This window comes from Lithobates pipiens, unplaced genomic scaffold (assembly GCF_037356315.1).
Source record: "Lithobates pipiens isolate NorthernLeopardFrog02 unplaced genomic scaffold, aLitPip1_a1.2 Scaffold_8, whole genome shotgun sequence".
Lineage (NCBI taxonomy): Eukaryota > Metazoa > Chordata > Amphibia > Anura > Ranidae > Lithobates > Lithobates pipiens.
In genome coordinates, this window is record NW_027507903.1 from 127,658,618 (window position 1) to 127,680,107 (window position 21,490).

The 21,490-nt window shown below is 46.2% G+C and overlaps 1 protein-coding gene and 1 long non-coding RNA gene across 2 annotated transcripts in view; both read left to right on the forward strand.

Moving 5' to 3' along the window:
- The window catches only part of LOC143962110 (uncharacterized), a 767,356-nt gene that overhangs the window by 497,286 nt on the left and 248,580 nt on the right, over positions 1-21,490 (forward strand). The window lies entirely within an intron of this gene.
- The window catches only part of LOC143964198 (TRPM8 channel-associated factor homolog), a 50,449-nt gene that overhangs the window by 14,860 nt on the left and 14,099 nt on the right, over positions 1-21,490 (forward strand). The window contains exons 2-4 of the mRNA XM_077473902.1: positions 9,978-10,933; positions 11,013-11,107; positions 15,301-15,514. Of these exons, the coding sequence (XP_077330028.1) occupies positions 9,978-10,933; positions 11,013-11,107; positions 15,301-15,514 (1,265 nt within the window). The remainder of the gene's footprint in view (positions 1-9,977; positions 10,934-11,012; positions 11,108-15,300; positions 15,515-21,490) is intronic.

The following is a 21,490-nucleotide window of genomic DNA, read 5'->3' on the forward strand; positions in this document are numbered from 1 at the left end:
CATCCAATTTCCCTGCAAATTTCCCCATCTGTATTTTTAGGTCTTTGACCTCTTGATTCAATGGGTATACCTCATCTTCAATCTGAGATATTCTCCCCTCTGCTGCTGTTATCCTATCAGCCGTGTTTTGAAGATCTTGCCGCATCAAAGCTAGCTCCTCCTTAATGCCTCTTGTTTGTTCACATAGCTCTACTAGAGATTGTTTACACACATTAACCGCCCCCAACACCTCCTTTAATGTGGGTTCTCCTTCTCCATTAATCAAATGGTCCTGCATAGACACTGTTTCGGATCTCCCGACAGTACCCACCGTTTGTTTAACTGCGTTCTTTCCCCCTACCAGTCCTGATTGCCCTTGGCTCTTTCTATCTGTTGAGATTTTTACTTGAGCTCCCTTAGTTGGCGTATGTTCAGAAGTATGCGCATATTTTTCTAGTTTTGCTGCTGCTGATGTCCCTGTTGCCATGGCCTGGGAGCTCTTTTCCTTGTCTTTATCCTTAGCTGACCTTAAAGATTGCGTTCCAACATTCTCTTGACCTGCCAGCTCTTCCCCTCTCCTCCTTGCTGCCATAATTGATTCGGTATATAACCAAGGAACACAAAAAAATTAAAAAATAAAAAGGGGGGATTGCTCTCTTCTCCTCCAGGGAAAGAGGGAGGGAGGGGAGGGGGGTACTCACAACGCAGCCTCCGCAATGCCGTGGGGATCCACTTTAGTTATATAGCCTCCAAAAGCTCCGACAATTCCCACTGTCCAGCTAGGATCCCCCTCTCTTAATAACAAGAGCAACAAAAACAGGTGCGGCACATTTTTTTTTTTTTTCCCTTCCTTTCAAAGCCTGGTCAGATCTTACACATTTGTTAGCAGGTTAATTCATGAAAGTTCAGACAATATAAGTTCCACTCCTCCACACTTTCTATTTTCCCTTTGGAGCACTATAGGTAGCTGGCAGGCATATTATACTAGGTAAAGAGAAATATCTCTCAAGTACTTTCCACATACTGATATATAACCTCTGATACATACAGGAGATGCCAGACAATATTGCAGGTGGCCACCAGAGGTCTCTCTTCACTGCTTATTCCACTGCTTAGCTGTTTGGTTTAGAATTTTTTTACCTGGTATGTGGTATGCCGAGACTGGCTTCGTTGTGTTTATCGAGCTGTCGCCTCGTCTCCCGAGCACTCACCGGGATTTCGCTAGACCACACAGGCAGTCCCCTCTGCAGCGCCTCCACAGCCCCGGATCGACCAACAGCTCCTCCGCTCCAGTATACAAGGAGGATCCCCACGGACAAGACACCAGGTACCAGCCAGTCTGTGAGAACAGCCTATGGGAGCAAGTTGACTAAGGAAGTGTATACTAACATCCGTCCTCCTCTCTCCTCTCCTCTTGTGGGCATCACAGCTCAAAGCGCTGTTAACCGGGCACAGGCATCAGCTGTCAGCGTTGCGGTGAGAGCACACACCACTCTCACCTCTCTCACTCCTCGCACGCCGCCGCCATCACCATCCGGTCACGCCCCCACAGAAAGCATTTCCACTACTGCTGCATCTGTTCTGGGCCCTTCCTTTTCATAAGGTCTAGCAGGTGAGACTGTATCTGTGCCCTCTACTGACCACTGCTCAGCCGAACCTTGGACCCCACCAGCAAAGATGTCTTCAGTCACTGCACCAGGCAGAGAGACCTCTGATATCTCCAACAGTTCCCCAGAGCGACTTCCATACCTAACAACTGTAAGTACCCTCACCGGGAATCGGGAGATCCTGTGCCAAACGATTAATAAACATTGGGCCCACCAATTCCATACTTGGGCAAGGTTTTCCAGCACCGCCTGTACCACTTGCCTCCACCCATTGGTACTACACAGCACTACCTAATCCGACCATGATGGAGACACCCAAGTGTACAGTGAGTGTGTTTTTGCCAACTCCAGCATTTCAAGTAAAGTTTCTGTTATTTCTAAACATTCCATGTCTAAATTTGTGACCTATCTAGGGACCTTTCCCTCCTCTGAGACATGGAGGGGCTCATCCACTGTAGTCTGAGAGGTTGAGACCTTGGAAGAGGCCTTCACCTCCTTGGAGGTACCCACCATCACTGCCTGTTGCTCCCCTGGAGTACTGTCAGCCACATGTCTCCTCTTCCCCTCCAACTCAACAATGAGCCTCTGCAGGTCAACAATCGTCACATTCTCACCTTGATACATGCTATTATTTAGTTGCTGGGCTGTGGACAACCCATGTGCCATGCCTGTGCCCAGACCAGTTCCTTCAGATTGGAGGGCATCAACCTTTACAGGGGCTGGTGTACTGCTGAGCACCGGCCATTCTGTGATCCCTCCACTGGGCATAGCAGGTGTTCTGTCCACATCTTTGTTACACATCATTGCTTCGTAATTCCTTGTCACCTGTCCTAGTGCCGCAAGTACTTCCTTGCACCAATCATCACAGTCCCTTGTGGTTCCATCACCGATGGTCCACAGCACTTCATTAGCTGCTCTAGAAGGCTCCACAGGAACCTGGGAATCACTAGCCAAAACAGTACACGTCACTTTTATCTACCTCACATTGTGACAATATTTATTTACTCACATCAACCTGAAAGATTGCATCCTCAACCAAGGCAAGGTGCAATACCCCATTTTGACCACCTTGCTCTGGTGGCGCTATAGACACCTCCAGCTTTGCACTCTCAGCTTTTGCAGGCTGAATTAACCCGTTGCCAACTGGGTTACACTTAGGGTTGTGGGGCTGTGCCCACACACTCTCACTGTGTGAATTAGTCCCCCCTTGTTCCACCAGCATAGCAACAGAGCCATCCTGGACAGCCTCTGACTCCAACACATGGAGACCCCATGAGACTTCCATGGACAATCCTGTGTCTCTGCCTGTCATGGGAGATCCCCTACTCTCATCATTGGTAGTGGAGACATTACCAACCTCACTCTCAGATATGACATTACAAGAAATACACGTTTCAATGTCATTACAATCATCACCTTTACCAATAGTATTACTTTTGTCAGTACGATGTGCAGAGTCCCCATGTCCTTTCCAGTCGTTAGCCCTGCGGCTAGTTGGGCTTTACTCTGCGCCTCCCCACTGCTCTGGGTAGCACACTGCAGCAAGTCTATGTCCATTTGTACTGCTGATCTCCCCACTGGACATATTGCCACTTCACTGGGTTCAGCATAATAAACTGAAACAATCTTACCAGTTCCTGCAGCTGGTGTCATAGCCTTCACTTGAGTGCCCTGTCTCACAGGTTGCGCCATGTGGCCATGGAGCAACACTGCAGCCTTTCTGGACCCACTGATGCCCCCTGTAGGTAACACAAGATCCCTGTTGCTAGGGGTAACTGCAGACTTGCACTGCAAATCTGGTTGGCTATACCTCATGCAGGATTCAGGCTGATGTGCTCTCCTTTCTGCGCTGACCACTTTCTCTAAGCGGTCATGACAGAAAACCTTGCGTTTCTCTGGATTTCCAAAACCTATGTCTTCTGGTGACACTTCTCCCATCCTGGAGCATTGGTGGCGGCCCATGATACGATGGAACTCTCCTCTAAAAATGATTTCCTCTTTAAATTTGCGGTAGTCATTCTGGTCCCCATCCATCAAATGGTAAACTGACCGGAACGCTATCCGTAATAAGGTTTGCAGCAATTTTGGCCAACGGTCCCTAGGCCATTTTCTCTTTACAGCAACTTTTTCAAATCTTACAAGGAAGTCCCTAACCTCCTCTGTAGGCAGCATTGGTTGCATATAGTCAGAGGCCAAGATCTGAGCCCCTTGCACTGTGGTCCACTCTTTGCGATTCCGCTTGAACGATTCATTCACTGTCTCACACATCACTGGCCCCTTTTGTCTGGCCCTCCAATGTGGACACATCTTCTCAGGCCACGCTGAGCTTACTCTTTAACTTGATTTAACATGAACTTCTTGTGTTTTGACTGCCTCATCCTTGCAGTCACATGCACAGCAGCTTGTTACCAGGGCCGGACTGGCCTACCGGGATACCGGGAGATTTCCCGGTAGGCCGCCTGCCCTGGGGCCGTTTTCGGCTGCACTGCTCCTCTCTCCTTCTGTGTATCACAGAGCTGGCTGGCTGTGTTCGGCAGCCGTGCTATAACACGGCTCCGCCCCCCTAGACCTGCTTGTGTGATAGGCGGAGTATTGATTCTATCTACTATCACACAAGCAGGTCTAGGGGGGCGGAGCCGTGTTATAGCACGGCTGCTGAACACAGCCAGCCAGCTCTGTGATACACAGTAAGAGATGCCGCCCTGTGTGCCTGGATAGGAGGAGAAGCAGGACATATAGAGGAGGTGAGCTCTCTATATTCCTCCATGCAGCCGCTGCTTCTCCTTCTATCCAATCCAATTTCTTTTACTGCCCCCTCCAGTTATCCTTGTGCTCCCTGCCCCCCCTCCTGCTCTCCTCCCTCACCACACTCTCCAGCCACCCCCCCCCCCACAGTGCTCTCCAGCCCCCCCCCCCCCCACAGTGCTGTCCACCCCCCACAGTGCTGTCCACCCCCCACAGTACTCTCCAGCCCCTCACAGTGCTCTCCCTCCACCCCCCCCCTCAGTGCTCTTCACCCCCCCACAGTGCTCTATAACCCCCCACAGTGCTGTCCACCCCCCCCACAGTGCTCTCCAGCCCCCCCCCCCCACAGTGCTCTCCAACACCCACCCCACAGTGCTGTCCACACCCCCAAAGTGCTGTCCACCCCCACAGTACTCTCCAGCCCCCCACAGTGCTCTCCCTCCACCCCCCCACAGTGCTCTACAGCCCCCCCCCACAGTGCTGTCCACCCCCCACAGTACTCTCCAGGCCCCCACAGTGCTCTCCCTCCACCCCCCCCCCCACAGTGCTCTTCAGCCCCCCCACAGTGCTGTCCATCCCCCCACAGTGCTCTCCAGCCCCCCCCCCCCCACAGTGCTGTCCACCCCCCACAGTACTCTCCAGCCCCCCACAGTGCTCTCCCTCCACCCCCCCACAGTGCTGTCCACCCCCCCAGTGCTCTCCAGCCCCCACAGTGCTGTCCAACCCCCCCACAGTGCTCTCCAGCCCCCGCAGTGCTCTCCAGTCTGCCCCCACAGTGCTCTCCAGCCCTCCCCCCCAGTGCTCTCCAGCCCCCCACAGTGCTCTCCAACCCCCACAGTCCTCTCCAACCCCCACAGTCCTCTCTAGCCCCCCACAGTGCTCTCAACCCCCCCCAGTGCTCTCCACCCTCCCACAGTGCTCTCCAACACCCCCCCCCCCCACAGTGCTCTCCACCCCCCCACAGTGGTCTCCAGCCCCCCACAGTGGTCTCCAGCCCCCCATGCTCTCCAACCCTGTTCTTTTTGGCTCCCCCTCCAGTGCTCTCTCAAGCTCCCCCCAGCACTCTCCGCTCCCCACTGTACTCTCCACTCCCCCCTGCATTTTGCCCCCACCCATGTGCTCTCCAACTCTGCCAGTCCTCTCCACCCCCCATAGCGCTCTCCAGTCCCCCGTGCTTTCCACTCCTGTTCTTTCTGGCCCCCACTGGTGCTCTCAAGCTCCCCCCATTTCTCTCCACTCCTCCCTGCTCTTTGTACCCCCCAGTGCTCTCCAGCCCTGTTTTTCTTCCCCCAGTAGTCTCAAGCTTCCCCCAGTGCTCTTCACCACCCCACACTCTTAGCCCCCCAATGCTCTCAGCCTCCCGTGCTCTGCACCCCTGTTCTTTTTGGCCCCCACCATTGCTCTAAAGTCCCCCCCAGCACTCTCTGCTCCCCACCCCTGTACTATCTACTCCCCCTGCATTTTGCCCCCACCCATGTGCTCTCCAACCCCCCCAGTGCTCTCCGTCCTCCATAGTGCTCGCCAGTCCCCCGTGCTTTCCACGCCTGTTCTTTCTGCCCCCCACTGGTGCTCTCAAGCTCACCCAATTGCTCTCCACTCCACCCTGCTCTTTGTACCCCCAGTGCTCTCCAGCCCTGCTTTTGGCCCCCCAGTACTCTCAAGCTCCCCCCCCAGTGCTCTTCACTACCCCACACTCTTAGCCCCCCCAGTACTCTCAGCCTTCCATGCTTTCCACCCCTGTTCTTTTTGGCCCCCACCATTGCTCTCAAGTCCCCTCCAGCACTCCCCACCCCTGTGATCTCCACTCGCCCCTGCTCTTTGCCCCCACCCATGTGCTCTCCAGCCCCACCAGTACTCTCTGCTCCCCCTTCTCTCCAGCTCCCACCCAGTGCTCTCCACTTCCCCAGGACCAGGGGACAGGCTTACTGGGGCCGAAAAATAAGGATGGCTGAAGGTGCAGGTGGCCAAGGACCACTCCATCTCACAGCAAACAGATCCTCTGGAAGGAGCACCGTCCCCATCCAAAACGAGAACAGGCTCTGCCTGCTGCTGGCCATCATGGATATCCTGCTGACATGCAAGGTACTGTACCGAGCATCAACAACACACCTTCCCGCAGACAGGGACTGCAGACTGGGACATGCGGCACAGGAGAGGCTGACATGATAGGCACAGCGAGACTGCATTCACGGCACAGTGAGGCTGCAATGATGGGCACAGTGAGGCTGCAATGATGGGCACAGTGAGGCTGCAATTATGGGCACAGTGAGGCTGCATTCATGGGAACAGTAAGACTGCATTTGATGAGCACAGTGAGGTTGCATTGATGGGCACAGTGAGGCTAAATTGATGGGCACAGTGAGGCTGCATTTGATGGGCACTGGTGAGGCTGCATTGAGCTCTTGTATCATGTCTGCAGTCTCTGACCATCTCCTGTATCATGTTTGTAGTCTCTGAGGGAGTCTGGAGAGGAGTCAGGATGGGGGTCATGGGAGAAGTCAGACTTGTGTGGACTGTGAAGAGGAGACTATAGGATAAAAACAGAGCCAACCAAGCTGGAGCTGACTGACTGAGCCCTGCATGGTGCACCTGAGAGGAGGTCAGTGAAAGCACCACCAGGCCAGTGTAAAGGGGGGTCACTGATGTAAGGGGGGAGTGAATACGATAACGGCACTGATATAAAGTGTTCCCCCTTATATCAGTAACCCCCCCCCGCCCCCCCCTTACCTTAATCTATTCTTTCTGCAGAAGGTGGTCTCCCCCCCCCCCCCCATGTTCTGAGTTTCTGGGGTCCCCCTTGATGATTGACCACTTTTAACTGGAATTTGCTTTTATATATATATATATATATATATATATATATATATATATATATATATATATATATATATATATAAATCCCTATGTGATTTCATATCTGTCTTATCTATATATAATACACTCTTCAAATGTGCTTTAAAATGTATGGTTTTCCCTTTTATGAATATAAAATAATGACGTTATGCTGTTGCGCTGGTATAATAATGCTATGGGGCTGGTATGAAATTTTTTCCAGGGCTGGATTTTATTCCCAGTCCGGCCCTGCTTGTTACACAGTTTTCAGCAGTAAAAAAAATTCTCACAGGTGCAACACAGTCCGTCAATTGAAATCCTGCACAATGCAGTTTGCCTGGCTGCCACACACAGCTAGCAGCAGTTCCTGAAATGAGTCACTACTGGTGCAGAGACCCGGATTTCACTGTCTGTATGCCCGCATTTCTCCACCATTTGTAACACCGGTGGTTGTTTTAGCTTAAGGGTAGAGCTTACCAGTGAGCTGAGTCCACGCCAGATATGCCATTTTAAGGGCTTGTAGGCCCACTTTTATTAAAGAAAGGAAATGTCCAATATAGAAGAGTTTCCCACACAGGGGTTTCAGATTTCCACAGGAACAATGTAAGTAAAACAAAAAATACCAGGCCACCTGGCTCTCTTTAGCAGCACTGCTGCTCCAACTTATGCTTCAGCCCTCTCAGCTCTATAACAGAGTTCCTGTACACCCAGTACCTCAGCACTCTTTTGCAGCTTCCTTTTTCAGCCCACAGGCTTGGACCCTCTGTCTGCTCAGACAGACCCACCTGTACAGACATGCACACGTCTCCCTTGCTTGCCTGGACTCGTCGGGAGGGTGGAGCCCAGAACCATGGTCAGGTGTCTACAAATAGCCCAGCACAAACCTGACCAGTCAGTATCCTGGTGGATCTCAAAACCTGGACCCAGGACTGGGGATTTCATCCCACCAGGATCGCTACGAAATCCCTGGGCTCCAGATCCCAAAACGGATTTTAGTAAACAATGAGGAAACTGAAAAGCCAGTTTCCTCCCAAATAAGAAAATAAACTGGAGCCCCTCAACCTGCCTGGTTGAGAATCATCTGTCCAAACACTGGTGTGGTACCTCACTACCACACCAAGAACAAGTACCTGAGGGCTTAAGGGAACATTCCACAAGGGCAATGGCAACCTCCTGGGTTGCCTACTGCAGGGTTTCTTCAGAAACCATCTGAAAGGCAGCCACCTGGTCATCAAAAAATACATTTATATCTCATTACAAAGTAGACTCCACTAGGTTGTCTGCGGTAGAATTCGAGAGAGCAATTATATAGTCCAACACCTCTATTCCTTGTAAATAAACTTTCTCTTCTGCTCATACCCACCCAGTTTGTGAGTTATTCCCCATAGGTGTATGCTGCCATGATGCAACAGGAAAACTGAAAATTGTATGCTCACCTTTCCGTCATTTTCCTTTCCCGTCGCATCTTCATGGCAGCATACAGATGACCACTCATCTGAGGTGAGATATATATATACTGAGAATACTGGGAGGGGGCACTCTCAAGGTTTAATAGCTACGTGATCCTATCAGGTTGCGGCGGCGGAGCCACAACCCCTAGGTATATGCTGCCATGAAGATGCGACAGGAAAGGAAAATGACGGAAAGGTGAGTATACAATTTTCCGTTATATATGTATCTCCATAGATTGATTTTTATATTCTATTTTTTCAACTTTGCCAAAGTGAAGTGATAAAGTCATTACAATTACCACAGAATCAAAACATTTTACTGCAGGATTCAGTGGATGTCAAAGTATACACAGCAATGTAGGATTCATTATTAAAAAATACTTTTACGCTCCAACAAGTGTCATTGCCTAGGGTGAAATGACGTCATCAGTCTCCTTAAGGGTAGGGACAGATGTGAGTGTGCAATATACAGGGATAGGGACAATTGTAGACACTCACTCAGGTTGAACTGGATGGACTGGTGTCTTTATTCAACCTTACTAACTATGTAACTATGTAACTATATGCAGCTGTTTGGTTGCAGCCACCGATTGATAAAAGTTTTCCAGCATGTCCTTTTGACAGAATTCGAACAAATTCATCAATTTACCTAGATCATTACTTGGTATGTAATTTCATAATATGAAAATATATATGTGATAGTAAAGCCACTTTAATTATTGCACCGCACAATTTGTTAAAAAAATGTGCAAAGTACTATATCCATATTTTTGTGTATTTGCAGTCCTTGGTGTAGATCACTTTTGTGGAAGTGCTATGGATGATGTTGTGGTTAACAACAGTTGTGGACCCCTGAGCAGACCATATTTATTCGGTGATCCACAAGTTACTGATGTTCTTCACAGTTTACTCTCTCCGTTTGTACAAAAATTGTGCTGGTTCTTACTGTATGCGAGGGCTACCCACTTGCTCAATTCCAGCATTGAAAACAGAAATCATTATTATGTCCATGATTTACATTTTAATATGTCATTTTAATATGTCATTTTCAGCAGTTATTAGGGGTCTATTTATCAAAGTTTTCATTGAAGATTTGTATAACCTTTAAGCTTTAGTTCACACAATTTTCTGTTAAAATCTCATGTGGAGCATGTGCACATCTTGGGTAAAAGTTGTAGGAATCCTAGGTAAAAACATTAATAAATAAACCCCTTATTGTTCTAAAAATACAAAAAGTGGTCTTCTTTCATTTTTTATTTGTCATTCATGCCATATGCCACAGTTTTCCCCACTTTAACTTTACACAATGCATTTTTGTATGCAACTTGCTAACTTTTGCAGTGTCTGATTTTGTTTTATACAGTATACATTTTTCAGCGGATCTAGAGCATCTCATGCAAGAAGTTAATGACCTGGACATCAGTGGAGGAAATATGTCCTCAGAACTTCTTCTTCATGGACCTCTAACATTTCCAGTTGGGCTCACCAACAACAATCAGTGCTTTTTTGGTGCTGCATACTACGGCAGAGGACGCATTGTTGTAGGAACACATGAAGGCTACCTGGCCAAACCAGAGCTGAAGACCTTCATTCTCAATGCTATTTCTTGGCTAGACATGGGCAGAAATGGAAAGATTGGTGTTAATAAACTGGGAGATCTCTTCTATGTGTTAGAGAATGAAGGTCTATCTTGTGTAGCTTCTGCCTTAAATCCTGACCTCAGTGTGTATTGCTGCACTTCCTACAAGGATGCAGAAGCTGAAAAGATCCAAAGATTTGTGGCAGAAGGTGGAGGCCTGCTTATAGCTGGCCATGCCTGGTACTGGGCTTACTCCAACCCAAATGTCCTTTCCCAGTACCCAGGAAATAAAATCCTAAACAAGTTTGGAATTAGTATTTTAGGAGGGACAGTCCAGAAAGGAGTTTATAAGGCTTTGGATCCCAAAGCAGTTGATAGTACGTACCAGTTCTTTAGAGCAGTCTGCGAGCTGCTGAGGGATTTGAAAAGTGGAGTTGAGATAAAACCACCTCTCAGCTCTTGGTTGGATAGACTCAGCAAAGATGTCTCATCATACATAAAGCTTCCAGCCAGCCCTCTAGTCTCATTACTACAGCACGAACTAGCACATCTAGTACAGGAGGGTCATTTGCCCCCTGTCAGTGAGAAGTGTCCTGTGAAATATGGCTCCAAAGAGGCTTTTATGATTTGTTTGGCTCAAGAAGTCAGTTGCCTTCAATGTTTGGGTGACAGTGGGGAATGTGGCACTGATTTATTGTCCCAGCACTCTGTTACAGTACAGATTGATGCAACAAACCCAGGTATGACATTAAAAAGTATGTCTTTGTCTCCATCTATGCAAGATTTGTGGTACAATAATGTTTATTGCATTACTTGTAGGTGGTGATGCATGGAGAAGTACTGGACTCTTTCTGCCCCCTGGAAAAACTGTAGTACTCATGTTTCCAGCATCAGCTGTTAGAAAAGGTCTTAAGGTATTTCTTTTATACATGCTATTATGAATTATACTTAATTGTGTTGCCATTAATTGCAACCTAATTTGCCATGTTGCTTACCTTAGTTTAATTATCATGTGAAAAGCAAATTACTGTTCACTTTGAATGTGCAGTCATGTGCAGGGGTGGGCTGAGCCGGGGGCAGGGATGCAATTTCCCCCCAAGCTGCTCTCTAAATCCCCGTAAAAAGGCAGATGTGCTGCCAGCTGAGAACTGAGCATGTGCAGTTGGCTGAGCACAGCCGAATGGAAGAGGGTGGATCCGCTCTGCCTCCTCCAGCCCCCTCTCTCACTGTGCCCGTCCACACTCTGGGCAGCCTGTGTGCTGCGGCTGTGAATCGGATGTGTGGGCGGGAACATTCAAACTGAGATCCATCGGTGATCTGTATGGGAAGCTCTGGAAGCTGATAACCGAGCCTTCTGCCTGCTGGGTCCTTCCTTCCAACTTAGTGGGCTGTGACTGGCCTCTCCCTTCTATCTCCCAAATTCCTCTCCCCCTTCTCTCTGCAGATAAGAAGCTTTCTTTCAGCAGCATGTGCAGTACCTGCTCCTATGTACTATGTGCTGGGCTCACACTGGTCTGCTGCAGTGTTGGTGATCTCATGGTCTTCCTGCATGTCCCATTGACTTCTATTAGTTTGCACATTTTTGCTGCATTTTCTGAAAGTGCACAAAAATGGATGCATCTTTGGTGTGCTATAAAAAAAACTGCAGCAAAAATGCACAACCTAAAATAAGCCTATGGGACTGCGGCTAAGGAAAACTGTGTACATAAGCACTGCGGCCAAGCTGCAGCACACCAGTGTGCACCCAAAGGCTTGTACACACTTGCAGCAGGCACTGCCACTCCGCTGAAAAGTGATCAATGCTCAGGTCAACCAGAGCTGTCAGTTTTTTTATTTTGTTGTTCAACTCACTGAATTGAGAAAAAAACTAGTGGTATGTACAAGGCTTTACTATGTTGATAAAGGAATCAAGCAATTTTCTTGAGGAGTGGTCTCTCTTTACGGACAATTTGGAGCGATGTCTCTCTCTGTCTGGTGGCTGGTACTCAAAATATTTATTTTGGGGGGGGGGGGGGGTGGTGCAAACTAAAAAATACTGAAAAATAGCCTCACTCTATTAAATGCAGCCTCGCTGTGCCCCATCAAATGCAGCCTCACTGTGCCCCATCAAATGCAGCCGATGTTACACCTCCCGTCGGCATTTACCCAGCACCCCACCTCACCTGCTGTCTGACCGGAACTTACCCCATCTGGGTGGCAAGTCAGGCAGCGAGTGATGGCAGGGAGCTGTGGGACAGGCAGCAGCTCCTGTGTTCTCTATGCTTACTCCATGCTTTTCCTCCTGCTAGACATCCAATAGGAGCGACTGTCCTTTCAGCCAATCAGGTGACGGATATCAGACCCGCTCTTCCTGATTGGCAGAGAGGCAGTTCAGTGTTAGAAAAGCAAATATTAATTTAACACGCCTGGGTGGGCTCTGAGCACAATGCTCTGCGCTCCGAGTCCACCCTATTTTGAAGCCTATTAGACCCTATGGTCAAGTTGCCTGAGGTGAGGTTGGGAGAAGTGAATGAATTAGAACATACGTGTGTCATGGGAGCATGAGCCAGCAGCAGAGGAGGAGATCACATCCTTAAATCTCAGCCAGGGTTCATGCTGGGACTTGTAGTACTTTACTTTTTGGGATGTAACACCCCAAAAGTGAAGGACTAAAGGTCCCAGCATAAACCCCTCAGAGCTCAGGATGTGTCACACACCTCTGCCCCCCCCCCCCCAACTAGTGAAGGACTACAGGGCACAGCATGAACCCGTGGGATCTAAGCGGACACATCCGTAGATCTCAGGGGTTAATGCTGGGACTTGTAGTTTGTCTAGTTGCGGGGGGGGGTCAGGTCCTCAGCTCTGAGGGATTCATACAGGGACTTGCTTGCAGTTTAGTTCCTGGAGGCCATGGTAGTACAAGTCCCCCACAGGCCCTGGAGTGCCACATTGTCCTCCCTGCACCCCCCACCTTTGTGATCATGAAAAACCTTAGAGACTGTTTTCCCGATCCACCACTTTGCCACCACCGGTTCTATGGGCCACTTGACTGGACTTGCCTCCCAGGCCTAAGGCTGCCAGCCCTCCCCTGGTCATGTGCATGTGAAATAATTGAATAGGAATTTGCTTTTCACGTGATTGGATAACTGAAGTGAATCTTCACACAATGTAGTGTATGGAATGCAAGGTCACTGTGTATATGTCAGCTCACTGTGTATATGTGTGTCATATGTCAGCTTGTAATCTGGAGACATTTTGCAAGGGCTGTATTCCACATCTGAAAAAACAGTGGGGTTTATTTACTAAATCCACTTTGCACTACAAGTGCACTGTAAAATAAAAAACAGCATTTTTACTTGTACATGATTGGATGATAAAATCAGCAGAGCTTCCCCTCATTTCAGATCTTCCCCTCAGATCTAAAGTGACTGCACTTCCAAGTGCACTTGTAGTGCCAAGTGGATTTGCCTTTAGTAAATCAACCCCAGTATGTTTATTTTTTAATTCTGTTTGATCCATTAAAGCGGAGGTCCACCCTAAAGTGGAGCTTCCGCTCATTGGAACCCCCCCCCCCTCCGGCGCCACAACTGTACAGTACAGGTATCTGCACCCACTTCCGGCATAGATATCTGCAGAAGGTACGCCCCTTTCCGCAGAATCTACGCCCCTTACCGAAGGTCCCCCGCTGTCTGCTGGGAAACACACGGATCCCAGAGACAGCGGGGACCATCCTTATTGCGCATCGCGCATGCGCAGTAGGGAACCGGGAAATGAAGCCGCAAGGCTCCACTTCCTGATTCCCATACCCAAGATGGCGGCGGCAGCACCCGAGAGACGATCGAGAGATCGGCTTCGGGTGCCGACATCGCAGGCGCGCTGGGCGGGTAAGTGTCATTATTTTAAAAGTCAGCAGCTGCAGTATTTGTAGTTGCTGGCTTTTAAAAAAAAAAAAACGGCGGACTCCCACTTTAAGACCATAACAGAAAAAAGGTTCCAAAACAAAAATTTGGGGTAAAGCACTTGTGCTTTTTCACCATTTAGGCTTCATGCACTTTCCATGCAACAAGGCATTTAGCATGCATGGCGCGTTAATAACGGGCATAAGAGAGCCACAGGTGCAGTAGACAGCCTCCTATTACAATGTTATATGATGAATTATGCTGATGCTTGCATAAACGTGCGCATGCGCACAAGCATAAACCTCTGGACGCAGACTGTGGCTCCTTTACACTAGCTGTTCATGCTCTATGCATGCTGTAGGCCTTTTTGCAGTTGTGTGCATGAAGCCTTAGGTTATGAAACCTTGACCATGAACTCTTTGTATTTATTGTGTGAATATATTTATTCAATGTTGAAGCCAATCTGAAAGCAAAGATTTCCTCCCAGTAATCCATTCAAACCACCCATTTGACGACTTTAAAAAATTACCTTTGAAAGGTTTCCTTGCATACCTATGTCCTTCACCCATTTTCATCAACTGATGCTGCTTCCTGGAGTTATGATCTATAAATCCAGTGATATAGGCTATGAGCGTGCCAACCAGTAGCATCTTTATAATGTCAGCATGCTATTGCAGACTGCACTACTGGACACCAATGGATGTGTCTATGTCACCTTGGCAGCAATGTGGACACCAAAAGAAGGTGCACTATACAGAAGATAGATGACTCAAGACTCAGTTTCGGACAAAATCCGTCTGAAAAAATCTGACGGATTTGGTTGTCGGAATGTCCGACCGTGTGTACAAGGGCTAAGACAGGTATTTGCACCCACTTCTGGGCATAGACTCCCACGGGAGTCTATGCTGTTTCCTGTCTTGGCGTGCTGTCTGCTGAATTTTGGGTTGAATTTTATTAAAAGACTCAAATTGAGCTCCCAGTAGGTGCTACTACAAGAAGTTTTACAAGCCTGGTGAGTACATAACAAGGATTAATAAAAATTGTGGGTAAAAGAGAGGGAAAACTTGGAAATGGTGTAGAGGGGGAGGTTTGGGGGTCAGTTTTTGTTGTTTTTATACAAATTGTTTAAGATTAGAATCGCTGAGCAAAACAAATTCAATATGCAATTAGGTTTGTATGACCTTCCTGTACATGTTCAGACTTACACATTTTTTAAAATATTTTTCCAGGTCCAGGTTGGCTGTCAGTCAGATAACTTGAGTGGAGCAAAGAAGTTTTATCGTGCTCCTGTAGTTATACATCAGAAAGATGTTCTTGGAGAAAAAGTGAAAATGTCTTGTATATGGGGAGGTCTTCTATATATTACTGTTAAAGCAAAAAGTCAGTTGGGTGTGATTCCAGTTACAGTGTGTGGTGCAGAACCAGCTCCAACATTCATTAAGGGTAAGTATTTGAAAAGGAATATACCGAGTACAGAATTTTTTTGCATTTTGTCTGTAAAAGTGCATTTTAGCTGTTAAACATACAACAACATTATACAGATAAGATAAGATTATAACCTTAAATAAATAAATAAATAAATAAATATATATATATATATATATATATATATATATATATACAGTATCTCACAAAAGTTAGTACACCCCTCACATTTTTGTAAATATTTTATTATATAGTTTCATGTGATAACATTGAAGAAATGACACTTTACTACAATGTAAAGTATTGAGTGTACAGTTTGTATAACTGTAAATTTGCTGTCCCCTCAAAATAACTCAACATAAAGCCATTAATGTCTAAACTGGTGGCAACAAAAGTGAGTACACCCCTAAGTGAAAATGTCCAAATTAGCAATTTTCCCTCCTCGTGTCATGTGACTTGTTAGTGTTACAAGGTCTCAGGTGTAAATGGAGAGCAGGTGTGTTAAATTTTGTGTTATCTCTCTCACTCACTCATACCGGTCACTAGAAGTTCAACATGGAACCTCTGAGGATCTGAAAAAAAGAAATATTGCTCTACATAAAGAAGGCCTAGGCTGTAAGAAGATTGCCAAGACCCTGAAACTGAGCTGCAGCATGGTGGCCAAGACCATACAGCGGTTTAACAGGACAGGTTCCACTCAGAACAGTCCTCGCCATGGTCGACAGAATAAGTTGAGTGCACGTGCTCAGCGTCATATCTAGAGGTTGTCTTTGGGAAATAGTTTGCCGAAGACAAGCAGACTAAGGACATGGATTACTAGAACTATGTCCTGTGGTCTGATGAGAGCAAGATAAACGTATTTGGTTCAGATGGTGTCAGGCGTGTATGGCAGCAACCAGGTGAGGAGTACAAAGACAAGTGTGTCTTGCCTACAGTCAAGCATGGTGGTAGGAGTGTCATGGTCTGGGGCTGTATGAGTGCTGCCAGCACTGGGGAGCTACAGTTCATTGAGGGAACCATGAATGCCAACATGTACTGTGACATACTGAAGCAGAGCACAATCCCCTCCCTCCAGAGACTAGGCTGCAAGGCAGTATTCCAACATGATAACAACCCCATACACACCTCCAAGACGACCACTGCCTTGCTAAAGAAGCTGAGGGTAAAGGTGATGAACTGGCCAAGCATGTCTCCAGGCCTAAACCCTATTGAGCATCTGTGGGGCATCCTCAAATGGAAGGAGCGGAGCGCAAGGTCTCTAACATCCACCAGCTCCATGATGTTGTCATGGAGGAGTGGAAGAGGAATCCAATGGCAACCTGTGAAGCTCTGGTGATCTTCATGCCCAGGAGGGTTAAAGCAGTGCTGGAAAACAATGGTAGCCACACAAACTATTGACACTTTGGGCCCAATTTGGACATTTTCACTTAGTGGTGTACTCATTTTTGTTTGCAGCAGTTTAGACATTAATGGCTGCATGTTGAGTTATTTTGAGGGGACAGCAGATTTACACTGTTATACAAGCTGTGCACTCACTACTTTACATTGTAGCAAAGTGTAATTTCTTCAGTGTTGTCACATGAAAAGATATAATAAAATATTTTAAAAAATGTGAGGGGTGTACTCACTTTTGTGAGATACTGTGTGTGTGTGTGTGTGTGTGTGTGTATATATATATATATATATATATATATATATAGCTATATATTGTTGTGAATTGTGACGGTCCGCATTCGCACCCCCTCTCGCCACGATCTGGTGCCCTCCGCCACTTACTGGAACCATCGGCAGCAGCAGGGGCGATCACGTCCTATCTTCTGTCAAGTATGGAGACGAGTGAGGCGAAGATGGCCCCCATCTCCATACAATTGCTGGGCGGAAGCAACATCAAAACATCACTTCCGCCCACAGCTCTTAAAGGGCCATTTTTTTAAATGATTTTTTATATTACAATTTTTTTTTAAATTGCATTTTAGTCTAAATATGATATCTGAGGACTTTTTGACCCCAGATCTCATATTTAAGAGGTCCTGTCATGATTTTTTCTATTGCAAGGGATGTTTATATTCCTTGTAATAGGAATAAAAGTGAAAAAAATATTTTTAAACAGTGTAAAAATAAAAAATAAAAGGTAAAATAAATAATAATAATAAAAATTTTATTAAAAAAAATACATTTTTTTTTAAACGTGCCCTGTCCCACCGAGCTTGCGCGCAGAAGCGAACGCATATGTGAGTAGTGCCTGCATATGAAAAAGGTGTTCAAACCACACATGTGAGGTATCACCGCGATTGGTAGAGCGAGAGCAATAATTCTAGTCCTAGGTCTCCTCTGTAACTTAAAACTTACAACCTGTAAAAAATTTTAAACGTCGCCAATGGAGATTTTTAGTGGTAAAAGTTTGTTGCCATTCCATGAGCGGGTGCAATTTTGAAGCCTGACATGTTGGGTATCAATTTACTTGGCATAACATTATCTTTCACAATATAAAAATATTGGGCTAATTTTACTGTTGTTTTATTTTTTTATTCAAAAAAGTGGATTTTTTACAAAAAAAGTGTGCTTGTTAGACCGCTGTACAAATACGGTGTGAAAAAAAGTATTGCAATGATCGCCATTTTATTCTCTAGGGTGTTAGAAAAAAAATATATAATTTTTGGGGGTTCTAAGTAATTTTCTAGCAAAAAAAACTGTTTTAAACATGTAAACACCAAAATCTCAAAACGAGGTTGGTCCTTAAGTGGTTAATACAAAAGCGGTTATAAAAAGGCAGAGAAGCTGGGAGTGGGAGATAACAGAAATGTGGCTCAACAAAAGTCATGATTGGTTAATGAATTTGGAAAGTTATGATATGTTTACAAAAGATTACAAAGGATGAGGCCCCATTCACACTCGACCTGAAAGTCGCGCAACTTTTGGCACGACTTCGATGCAGCTTGAAGCAATTCCTTTGTAATTTCAAGGTCTATGGACCTCAAGTCACGTCAAAGTTGGACCAAAGTATCGCAGGGTGCTCAAGTGTGAATGGGGCCTAAAGAAAACAAAAAGAGGGAAGGCATTGTCTGTTTGAAAATCTTATCAATAATTATGAATGGTGATGTCTATAAAGATCATATTGATATGAACAAATGTACAATTTTGCTGATTTTTATTTTTATTTTGTTTATTAGAGCAGGGTAGAGTTTAAATGATAAATTCCCATTTACAAAAAAATAAATAAGTGCACATTTTTTTGCATTGAACCCACGATCAGCAAATCATCAGTGTAATACCACAGTCCTGCAGACTTTCTGTGTAGCTGTCTTGCCCGTAACTCCAATACTGGCAGGCAGTTACACTCTGACAGGAAGCTCAATGAACTACCTAGAGCAATCAACTGCGTCCTGGCGGTTTATTGAGAACTACAAGCCAACAGCCACAAAGGCTGTCTGGACTTTTGGTTTTCCCATTCACAGAACACTGTGAATAGATGGCGAGGCTGGGTTGGTGACGCATAGCTGTGTTTTGTTTTGTTTTTTTAGATTGTGACAGCAAGTGGGGGGAGAAGATCCCCTATTCGCTGTCAAAATAGGGACTTGGGGGAGGATGCGGGGTCCGGTGCATTTGTAACATGTTACATGTTATAACCTGAATATTAAACATATTGCAAAATGGGAATTTATCATATGAATGTCTATCTGTGACCTCATTGAAGAGATTTTGCTTCACTTACAGTCCTTGAAACACACATAAAGGTAGGCAGAAACAGCAATGAAAACTTTATCAGACGTTCTAATCCTTCCTAATTCTTCTAAAAATATATTTTTTTTTGTCTGTGCTGCCATCACTTTTTGTCCTGTTCAGAGGGAAGAAAAATCTCCCCAATAGGCACACAAACAGCAATAAAACCCAATAGAGGTTCTAATTGTTGCGCTCTCGGCCTCATGAACACTGAAAGCTACTTCCAGAGTCATCTTGCATTTTTTTTTCTGCCTATAAACACCCTTATTGTTAGCCTGGGTGTCCATGCACACATAGGCATTTAGAGGCAGAGATCAAAAGCCCTGCGTCAGCACATTGAGAAAAAGCAGCCTTTTGGCAGAAAAAATTCCTGATGCCCTAAACTCATGTGAACACCTTTATGCCGCGTACACACGAGCGGACTTTTCAACATCCAAAGTCCGAAGGACTGAGTCCGTCAGACTATCCGATCGTGTGTGGGCTGCAACGGACTTTTGACTCACCAAAGTCCGAAGGACTTTAGAATATGGAACATGCTTCAAATTTTTCCGAAGGAACTCCGCCGGACCCGGTCCCCTTCGAAAAATCCGCTCGTGTGTATGCTACTCCGACGGACTAAAACCGACGCTAGGGCAGCTATTGGCTACTGGCTATGAACTTCCTTATTCGAGTCGGGTCGTACGTCATCACGTTCGAATCCGTCGGAGTTTAGTGTGATCGTGTGTGGCCAAGTCCGTTCGGCCGAAAAGTCTGTCAGAACTCCGTCGGAATTCCAGCAGAACTCCGACGGAACTCCTTTGGAAGTCTGTCGGACATAAGTCCTCTCGTGTGTACGGGGCTTTAGACGCATCAAAATGTGCATAAGCACTGGCTGCAGCAAGTTTTTAGGTGTTCGTTTGTTTTATTAATTAATATTCTGGCCAATGAAATTAATAAACACTCTAGCACTTATCACGCTTAAATGCGCTTGCAAAAATGCAACTTTAAATGTGGTTTTGACGCTGCTTTTCTCCTGCCAGAAGAAAGGTGTTTTGAAGAGCTAGGCAAATGCCCAGTGTACATGAGGCCTCAAAATAAACATTTGGAAAACATGCAAACCTAAATAATGGCAAGAAGTGGCATCATATCAAAGTTCAAAAGCAGTCTATATAACATGAATATTTTGGTCTTAGGCCGCGTACACACGCGCGGACTGTTCGCCCAACTTTGTCCGTCCAACAGTTTCGGCAAACAGTCCGCTCAAACTTAGCATGGACGGACATGGCCACACACGACGGACGAACAGTTTGCTGAAACCGTGCGCGATGACGTGAACGGCACGTACGACGGGACGAAAAATACGACGTCCTATACACTGCATTATAGCTTTCGGCGTGAAAATCCTTTCTGAGCATGCGCGCAACTTTGTTTGACGAACAAGCCTACACACGAGCGGACTGTTCGCTGAAACAAGGTTTCAGCGGACAGTTTTACGGAATTTCCGAAAAACCTTGTCCGTCAAACTGTCCGCTGAAACTGTCCGCTGAAAGCCCACACACGAGCGGACTGTCCGCCCAAACACTGTTCAGCGGACAAAGTTGGGCGAACAGTCCGCGCGTGTGTACGCGGCCTTAACCACTTTAAGCCCTGGAAAAATGTACCCCCTTCCTGACCAGAGGACTTTTTGCAATTCGGCACTGCGTCGCTTTAACTGACAATTGCACGGTCAGGCGACACGGCTCCCAAAAAAATTGACGTCCTTTTTTTTACACAAATAGAGTTTTCTTTTGGTGGTATTTGATCACCCGTGTACAAAAAATAAAACCAAAAGAACACTGCGCTGTCAAAATGTTAAGAAGCAGCTAACACACCAAATTGGATCTCTTGTTCAAATCAAAACAGTGGAAGAAAAACTGTGTAAAGTGTAGCACTAGAAAGGAAATATTGTGCATAAATCTATAGATAGATGTCACAAATACGTGCAAAACCGCATAGACTCACGTGTTTCATATAACATGTGTAACATTAATTAGCAGCAAAAATGTCATACCACTTCCGTATAACCGTATACTTATATGTGCCCAAACATATATATAAATAAACAAATAATCAATGTGAAAAGTTATAAAAATGAAAAGTCCTTCTAAAGGAAGAAAATTAAAGTCCCACGTGTGCAGTTGGATATCAGATGAACCGTCCAATCCTAAAGATACAACATGCAGACACCCATGTATCGATACCACCACCTTAGTAGATGTGGGCTTACCAGATGATTCTGACCCAAAAGAATATATA